This window comes from Gavialis gangeticus, unplaced genomic scaffold, assembly GCF_001723915.1.
Source record: "Gavialis gangeticus isolate Ggan-Ray unplaced genomic scaffold, GavGan_comp1, whole genome shotgun sequence".
Taxonomy (NCBI): Eukaryota; Metazoa; Chordata; order Crocodylia; family Gavialidae; genus Gavialis; species Gavialis gangeticus.
The window spans coordinates 158,412,213-158,422,078 of NW_017729024.1; the positions used below are offsets into that span (position 1 = coordinate 158,412,213).

At 37.8% G+C, this 9,866-nt stretch overlaps 1 protein-coding gene across 5 annotated transcripts in view; it reads right to left on the reverse strand.

Annotated features, from left to right (window-relative positions):
- NIPBL (NIPBL, cohesin loading factor) overlaps nucleotides 1-9,866 on the reverse strand; it is a 283,352-nt gene that overhangs the window by 24,647 nt on the left and 248,839 nt on the right. For all 5 annotated transcript variants that reach the window (XM_019517953.1, XM_019517951.1, XM_019517950.1 and 2 more), the window contains 7 exons: nucleotides 9,768-9,821; nucleotides 8,504-8,612; nucleotides 5,241-5,377; nucleotides 3,995-4,135; nucleotides 3,586-3,679; nucleotides 3,331-3,485; nucleotides 3,037-3,127 (listed from right to left, as the gene is read on the reverse strand). In XM_019517953.1, coding sequence (XP_019373498.1) covers nucleotides 3,037-3,127; nucleotides 3,331-3,485; nucleotides 3,586-3,679; nucleotides 3,995-4,135; nucleotides 5,241-5,377; nucleotides 8,504-8,612; nucleotides 9,768-9,821 — 781 coding nt within the window. The remainder of the gene's footprint in view (nucleotides 1-3,036; nucleotides 3,128-3,330; nucleotides 3,486-3,585; nucleotides 3,680-3,994; nucleotides 4,136-5,240; nucleotides 5,378-8,503; nucleotides 8,613-9,767; nucleotides 9,822-9,866) is intronic.

The window sequence follows — 9,866 nt, forward strand, 5'->3', positions numbered from 1 at the left end:
ACAGCATCACACACCTTGGACAGAGTGGCCCCAGAGCACGCAGTGGTGCACGCACAATTATGCTTATACAGTTGTGCCCAACCACGCATGCAGCACCGATTCCTGCACAGCTACCTGGGAGGTGTATACAGCTTAGAACTACACACAACTGCAGCAATGCCATCGCAGTCACACCAGCAGAGAGCTTCTCCGGTACCCATGAACTTAGCCTTGTTGAATCAGCTGCTGTTCTACACAACTCCACACAGCCCCAGTAAGCAGGTACTTAATTGCACCACACTTCCGAAGACAGTGACACAGGAACAGGCACACAGATCTGATACCACACACACACACACAACTGCACAGCGCTGACACTTGGCTCTCACACATGTGCACACATGCATTTGAGCTTTGCCCCCCTTCTCTCTTCCTGGCTAGCACAGGGCCAAGGGGGCACTCCATGGGCAGAGATGCCTGTCCCAGCCTCCAGCACCCACCTTCACTTTTCCTGTAACTGGTTTAAAGGCTGCCTCTGGCATGACCATGGTGGGTCTTACTACCCCACACATGGAAAGCCCATGGGGCCACCTTGCACAAATGCAGCCAGTAGCAGGGGTTGGCTGATGGAAGGCATTTTTACTGGTGCCAAGGGGCTAAGAGACACTTTGGAGGGAAGTGGGAGTTGGTGGGCAAGAAGTGCCTGCAGCCTGAGTGCAAATGAATGAGGGTTAGTGTGGACCCGGTTGGACAGGGCAGGGGAAATTGAGATGAGAAAGAAGGCCGGCTGGGGTAGCAGCTGTGTGTTGCTGCAAGATGGAACTAGGATGCTCTGGGAGGGGAAACAAGGTCTGGTGGCTTGGAGCAGGGGGCCTGGAACTTTTACCTAATCATGCCCTGCCTTGGGGTCCTAGCTGTAGGGGAACACACTGCTGTGGTTTGGAATGGAAGAGACCAGGTGGGCACTTCTACTGCTCACCATCTCTCCTCCCCCAGAGTGATGCTCATGTAGATAAGGCTTGTCCAACATACAGCCTGTGGGGTGATAAAATATGAATATGGCTCACCGGCCCACTGGGTGATAAAAAGTTCATGATTCGGTCCCACATTCAAAAAGGTTGGACACCCCTAAGTACAGACAATCACAAAGCCCAAGGTTGAATCAATTCAGTCTTTTCAGGTTAGTCTAAGCTGCATGGACCGAACAGAGAAGCAAGTGAACAGACATTCACTTTTGATTCCAGAAAAGCAGCCACATGCCTACAGTGGCTCAGGAGAGAAGCTGGAGGGCACCAGAGTACAAAGGAAGGAAGAAAAGTTTGGAGAAGTGCTCTGAGGCTTCCCCTACTCCCTGCTGGAATGGAGAGAAGGGATATGGGCCAGGTCCCAGCTGGCCTGCTGAGTATGATGGGGGGGGTGCGGTTTAAATTTCCCCCCTGGCCTGCACTGACCCTGGGGTGGAGGGGTGGGGGAAGCAGTCTCTGCCAGGCTTTTCCCCACTTGAGTAGAGAGTGTGTGTGGGGCGGCTTGCTGAGACAGAGGAGGAGGGGGAAGGGGAAGTTAAGCCTCCTCTCTGGCCTGCATGGGACCCTAATTGGGGTCTGTCTGCCTGGCAGGGATGAAACAACCCCTGCCAGATTCTTCCCTGATCTCTGAGCAGGGAGCAGGAAAAAGTCTCACAGGGGCTACTTTGCCCCACCAGACAGACCCCAGCTGGGGTCCCTGCCATGCCCTTTCTCAGCTTGCCACTGATAGTGCTCCAGCTAGGAAGCAGAGGGGGGAGGCCAACCCTGCTCCACTAAAGCAGACAGCACAGCCACAGCTGCAAGGCATCCTGAGATGCCAAGGGACTGTGAGTTAACTTGAAACAGGATGTCATCCCCTTAGATCCGTGGTGTTACACAGGATTCAGTTTTCTCAGCATCTGCATGTGATTATCTAGTGGACTGATGAAACATGGCTCGAGTAATAGTAATAGGTAGGAGACTACTTATGCTTCACCATATAGGACCACAAACAATGTGTGATGCATGTTACTCATGCACTACTGGAAGTCAATAAGACACCATGATGATGACTGAAGTGAAAGAACCCTCTATTAAAAGGAAACACACTAGCAATGATTCAGATAGGAACTAGTAAACATGGGCTAAGACACTTTCTGGTGACACTTAAGGAGAACATTCTCAGCTACTGTGACTTGTCAAAACTGGATTGATTTTAGCTGAAGATTTGCCTGAAAACTTTCCCAGAAGTTTTAGTTTTCTAGTCATCTTTTAAGCTCATGTCTCAGGGATTGAAACGCAAAACTTTAGTTTAGAACCTCCTTCAGTTTGGAAAAATACCACCACTAGTTTAGAAATCTGAAATTTTTTAAAACTATGCATGATGAAGAAAACATGTATAGTCAAAAACATGTCTAATCCAATAATGTGCAGCTACAGTCCTCTTTGATCATTTAGCTATAAGCTATTTTCAAATAACCTAAAACATGTATGCAAGTACCATATTTACTCTAACATAAGACGATCCTGTGATAATTGGATTCTATATATGGAATATTTATAATAGAGTCTAAGAATTGGAGGGTTGTCTTGAATCCCCCCCCCACTGTTACAGTGGCTGGGGGAGGGTCAGGTGGCCCACTTGCCCTCTGCACAGCTCACTTCTTTTCCGGGACGGGGGAGGAGAAGAGGGAGGAAGGCAGAAGGCTTACTTTGGCTCCAACCCAGGCTCAGGGCCAGAATCAGAGCCACAGCAGCTGCCTGCTCCCTTCTTTGCTTTGTATGTGAATATAAGATGAGGGGCTTTCTCCCACCATGCTGACTGGGGGAAAAGACTCATCTTATATTCAAGTAAATGTAGTACATTTAAAATCTACTAAGCAAAATGTTAAAATTCAAAACCCAACCAAAATACAAAGCTAAGGGATCCGTATAAAATTAATATAAACTCTGATGCCAGAACAATACAAATGAGCATATATTTTCACACTGTCCAAAATGCAAAATTACTGATTCTGTTAAAACAAAACAAATAACATTTAATATTTCTTACCTAGACCAATAATGGCTTTTGTTTGTACCTCTTCATCTGAATGTTTTGTAAAATACATCAGCAGTTCAAGTACTTTATCCTTAATGTTAACCTGGACAAATTAGAAGAAAATAGTATCTACTTGCAGGGGAAATAGCTAATAATCAGCTTCTATTTAAAATGCGCTTACAGCGTAAAGTTTGAGTTTGATTTACTGTTTGAAACTAGCAAGAATATTCTCTTCTCACATAACATATGTATTAAATATTTTTTTCCAATAGAAAACACGGGGAGAATAAATACAATATATTTTACCTTACTGTTACCCTTAAAATCTTCCTGATCAAAATCAAAATGCCGACATAGTGCTCCAACAGTAAAAAGGGATCTAAGGAGTGCTGGTTTATTGGCTGTAAGTATTGTACTGTTTGGGTCTTCTTGGTGTTGACTTTTTAATTTTGAAAGTGCACCTAAAGAGAGATAAAATGTTTAATATGCCGAATACTGCAACCTTAACGTGACACATGCAACTTTTAAAAGACTGAAAATTATGCATTATATTTAACTTACCATAGTATCTATTAAAACAAGCCCACACAAATTTATAATTTTGAGTAACCTTGTTTACAACAGCCCCAAGACAGCTCACACAGTGCTGCACAACCTGAAAGTAAGACAGAATAGAAACATATATTATCATTTACTTAGGAGTCAGAATTGAGATTTTCAAACAGTCCAGGGATATAGATGCATAACATCTATCAAACTTAATGGTAGACTGCCATGAAAAATCTCAATGCATGCACGTTATCATTAAAGTAGTTAAATGAACTTTAAGCCCAAAAGCATTCATTCATACCACCATTATAGCCACCTGCTTTTAAAATATTTTAATAGTGAAGAAAATTTAATGCTTTTATTTTAGAACATATATTCATTAACTGACTCAAAACACAGAATAGTAGAAACTAAATCTTACTGTCATGCCATATTTGATGATGAGTTTCATGAGATCTTCCTCAATAGTGGCAAGGAAGGTCTCACTGGGATGTTCCATTAGTGGCACTACCAGCTCCAAGATTTTTGCAACATTACAGATCACCATGAAATCATTCTGTGTCTGTTAGGATAACATTTAAAATGATTAAAATTATTGTTATAGTCCTATCTAATGAACTAATGTTATTTGACATCTGATAGAATAATGATTAATTCAAACATTTTAATAAAAATATACACATACAAAAATCCAATTTATCTGTAAGGTTAATGTTTTAGGTATAACATACCAGTTCAATTTTAGGAAAAGCATGTATGAAAGTTTAGGGAACAGAGTTTAGATTGTATATTTATAGAATAGTAATAGCCTAACTTAATCTTTAAATGGGATATATTCACAAAAAATAGTTAAATATGGGACAAGCATTTCATCACAGGAACTTAAATGAAAACAGAAGCAGCAACATTTACAGTGGGTTCCTGTTAATTTGCTGTCATAAGCAGCAATGCATATTTAATGCAAAGGTAACTGGAATTAAAAAAAATTCAAACAGGATGAAAAACTGAGATTTTAGTAGTGAGGGTAAAAGATAGCTGTGGTGGCATGACTAAATCTAACTACAGGTTATTAAAATAACTAATTATATATTTGTGATTACTGGAAACATCAGAAGAAGGGAAGAAAGGTCAAAATTAAGAAGCTATACAGGTACAGTTAAACCACAATTTTTTAGAAAGACCATTGCATAAGCGATTTAGACTTTAAGGGGAAACAGTTGCTTGAAGAACTAATGTATGGATTTTTGCTTAAGAATAATTATAACCAGAATGTAATAATATGAAAATACAATGCTAGATGCATTTTAAATAAAACACACTGCTATTTATTGACTTCTTAAAAACTACACAAATAGGGTTTTTTATTTATAAGAAAATCTTTGAGGTTTACTTCTAGAAAGAAACTAAGAAAGCTTATTGGCAAAATTTGGCCATGCCAAATTTTGGAAAAAAAAATTCTGCTAGAGATCTCGTAGTGGGAAAGCAGGGTGGGGAGAAAAAAAAAAAAATCACAAAGTTTTTTCTGTATCTTCAGGCTAGAATAAGGTAAGACGGTGGAAATATTTTTGCTGCTTTTTACTCCTGTCCTCAATTTAATCATACATAGAAAATACCCTTGATATTCAGATTTATTTAGGTGAAAGATTACTACAATTTCCTCTACTTACACTACATTTAGTGGTAAGGTATGGCTGCATTGTCATGGCATGTTTGACCATTAGCTGGGGCCTGATTTTGCTGAATAAGAACAAAGTGGTTATGCAAGCTACCAAGCGACCGGAATTCACACCTTTGTTGTCCGAGTCTGAAAAAATTAAAAAATGCATTAAGTATATTTAATACAAGTACTGTCTAGTCAATAGAGAGAGTAAATACATATGGTGGAGAAGAGCAAATTTTAGTGATAAAGTATTCTTCAAAAATGGCACGTAAATCTTCATTAGATAAGAAAACTGAATTACCAGATTAAAGACAAGAAAATATGTAAAATAACAAGTAAAAAAGCTTGATGATTTCATTAAGTTTTAAATTGTTTACCTGTCCTAGGCCAGAAACCTAGAAAATGATTTCTGACTATAAGACAGAATTATATAAATAAAACTTTAGTTCATAAGAAGAAAAAAATATATAATTTTGTTTTATTTTTAAAGCACCAAAAATTTTATTCAAATATAGACCTCAATGGTTTGTTAAAGCCCCCGCAAACTTTTCAACTTCCGCATTTATAATCACTTTGTAGCTACTTTGCTCCTCAATGAAGGGTATAGACAGATGTAACAATTATGGCTACATCAATGTATACTAATAAAAGCTGTTACAATGCAGCTATTATGTCCATATGATTATGTAGTGAAAGACTTGTAGCAAAACCATTCCAACTTTAACCTTGCTTTATTCAGGGTCAAAGTTAGGATGATCCAGTCAAACACTCATTACTACAGAATATTGTAACTGCTGATGCATGCTCCTGAGCAAGATCTCCTTCTTCTACATAGTAGATAAAAAGTTTGCCTGTACCCTAAATGTTGTGTGTTGGGGTCAGGAAATAATATGATTTTGTCGGCCAGAAGTCAGTAACCGGTTGTATTTTGGCCATGTGCGGCCATATATCAAACACCTCGAAATCAACCTAAGATTTTAATACACTTTACCAACATTATGTACCACAATCCATTTGAGGCTGATATACAAATCATTCCCATTTTATAGGTACAGAAATAGAGTTTCAGAAAAGATTTGTTTAAGAATAACAAGGCTTCTGGCACATGTGACATTTATGGCACAATTAACATGTTAATTGCATCATAAATAGCAACATACCAGATGTTCAGCTAATTTCTAGCACCATAAAATGGTAAACAACCCACAAAGATGTTCCGTGGAAAATGGAACATAAAATGTGGAACACCTTTGTGCCTGGTTTGTATGGCACCATAAACTGAATGCGTGGTGTGCCACATCAGCCCAATGCCAACAATCACCTGATTGTCAGCATTGGGACCTGGGTCATCCTGGATCAGCAGCCTGCCTGGGGCTGCCCTGGTTCCAATTGCCGATTGTTGGAATTGGGCTAGGATGGACTATGAGACAGGTGGATCCCTTGCCATAGGAAACCTTAAAACTCTTGCAGCTGACACTCTGAAGTGCCTACTGTCTGGTCTTTTTCCAGGTTTCAATCCTGTCCCCAGCTTTCAAACTGGCTCTGGGGGTCAGACTGGAGATAGCCCCAGTACACAAATGGAATCTGAGGAATTTTATGCCCCATCCCGAACATTAAGCATCTTTCTAGGAATGTCTAGCATGGCAGCATGGGACTGTTTGGGATGGGGCATAAAATTCCTCAGATCCCAATCGTACCATTACTTTAATGCCTGCCTGGGGCCCACAGATTCAGTGGCATTGCTTGCATTAAAATCCAAGTCTAATTCCAGGTACATAGTTTGGCAAGTACTTCCTACACAAATCTCTGTGTCTGCTTTTCCCTTTCTATAATGGGGATACTTGTCCAAATTGTTTTGGCAATGGTTGCAAAAGTATTATTTGTGCTTTTGAAAAGGCAGAGCTCCATATAACTCTAATGAATCACTATATCCCTTTGGAGTCTGCTGGGTGAGGAAGTCATGGAAGGCAGCAAACAGTGATGCTACAGGGAAGAAAGCTTGCATCCCCTACTTCAATGCTCCTATCTGTTCCCTTTAGACTGTAAAGGTAACCAAATCTCCAGTCTGTATCCCCAATGCTTATTTACACCACGCCCCTATAGTGGGATAAACTACTCTATCAGTTCCAGATCCTGGTGTAATTTATAAAGGTGTAAAAAACTAATGTAAATTGAACCACTGTAAATATTGTCAGGCCCTAAAACTGCCTTAATGATCTATATATAGATATTACTACAACTAGTATTTAAACAAAAACATGAATTGTAATTCTAGCAAAGCAAAACATTTTACTATCTCAAATAGTGTTAAAAGATGGCAGCTGTATTAGATCTATTATAATATTTAGATAATCTGTCATCTACAAACTTTGATGATCATAAAAAAATATATAGAGGAAAATAAATGTATAATTTATTTTTTCCAACATAAAATTTAGTATAAAAAAAAATCAAGCCTTTTTATGCACAATATGTATAAACCATAAATGCAAATAAAAAATTTAGATTTTCTTTCATACAAAATGCTAAACTGAGTGATCCCTACTTGGAATATGGGAGTAATTTCACCAACTCAAATATTTATGAGGTTTTAAATAGTCGCAATGTGTAAGACATTTCTTCAAATCTGATCTATATGGCATTTTACTAGGTAAAAAGTTCCACAAAAAGCATTCATTGCTTTAAATGTGTGGCTAAAAAAAGCACCTTACCGTACAGCAGATCTTAACACAGTATAAGGTCATCCAAGACCATTAGATGGTTTTGTCTGATCTTATCCATCACTGACCATATGATTTCTTTCAGAAAAATGCAGTCTTGATTTGAAAAAAACCAAGATGGAGAATCCATCATTGTCCCTTGATAGTTTACATGACCGTTTAACTCATACTCACTATTAGAATGTGAACCTCATCCCTAATATAAATTAGTTGCTTTTAGCTTCTAGCTGTTTACTCTTGCTTTACATTAAATGACATTTTATTTCTCCAGTGTGATAACAATCAGGAACCAGCAGCATTAGAAAAACTTTAAAGAAGAAACAAAGAAGAGCTGCATCTTTTTCCAGCAACAAAGGAAAGTTTTACTATTATAGCACTTCAAAATTCATCTAAACATTATAAAGTTTTCATTTAAATGTCTTGGGACACTACCTGAATCCACTATTGTCATTTCTTGTAAGAAAACTAAAATTTTGGCAAAATTTACTGTACAACTTGATATGAACATAATAATGCAATTATACTACTGGACTGCACATAACTACATTACCTGCTAGAGATTCCTCATATTTAAGAATGTGTTCAACCAGATTATCAACAAGCTGAGTACAGGCTTTCTTGACAGGTTTATATGAAGCATCCTCTTCTGACTTCAGCAGCTACAGCAGAGAGAAAAACAGCAGACAACTAAGAAGTGACATTCAATAGCAATACACTCAACTGTCCCATAATTAGTACTTAATTAGTAAGGTCTGTTTTATTATGATTACCACAGATAAAAAAGAATTACAGCTATTTACTTATCCATGCTATAATTTATCCATGTTCTCTCTATAAACCTCTGAAAAACATTAGCTGGAAACAAAAATTTAAATATTTTCAAAAAAAAGGTAACAAAATCAAGTTTAAAATTTGAGTCAGAGGAAAGGTACCAAGGAGCAGACAAATTTATTTTCTTAACTGAAGGGATTTGGAAGTAAGCACAGTTCATCTGAAAAATATAATGAGAGGACATATCTCCCTGAGTTAAGAAAAGGCTCAAAGACTTTTCTATTACCCTTGTCTTTTCTCACTATTATTTAGTTCACTTCCTAATACCTAAACTATATTTTTATGTTGCCCTTGCTGCCTGTCTGCAAATATGAGTTGCTACCCTGGCACTATATTATCATGTTTTCACTTATTTTTCTTACTCCCCTTAACTACAATAAATATTCACTGGTAATAGAACTATTCATGTTTCACTGAAGGACAGGACAACATGCTGCATAGAAATCCCCGTGTTAAAGTTTTGTATTTAAAAATTAGATTAAGAAAATGATAGATTACAGATAGTTGACTAACTTATTCCAACTGAAAAGTACCAAATGAAATACAGCACTGCAGAATTTAAAAAGTGATGGACATTGTTTCATGGCCTTTTCTCTTCCCACGTTGGTTACCCAGACTACATATACTTTCATTTATAAGCACATTTCATTTCTATGGCAAGTAAATAAATTACATCTATGGAGGTGTGATATTTCCATATTATTACAGGCTCCAGCGTTAGGTTCCAAGTTCATTCTTAAGTAGCTATTAAATAATTAGGCTTTCAAACATATGAAGTTAAGAGTTAGAGATGAAAGAAACCTACTAACAATCACTTTAATAAAAAAGTTAATTTTTCAATTACAAAAATAGTAAGAATGAACTCTGTCTTTTGTGAAAGGCTGCATTAGAAGTTTCTGAAGTTGCATTTTAATGCTAGGTTTTAGAAAGCTGTTGAGATTTCTTGATACTAGTAAAATAGGTTTTTAATAGTCACTACTTACATTTTGAAGAAGTTGTTCAAACCAGTCATACCCTGTATCTCTACAAGCTGCAACCTAAGAAAGAGTATTTGCAATATTAACATTAATAAAAATTTGAAT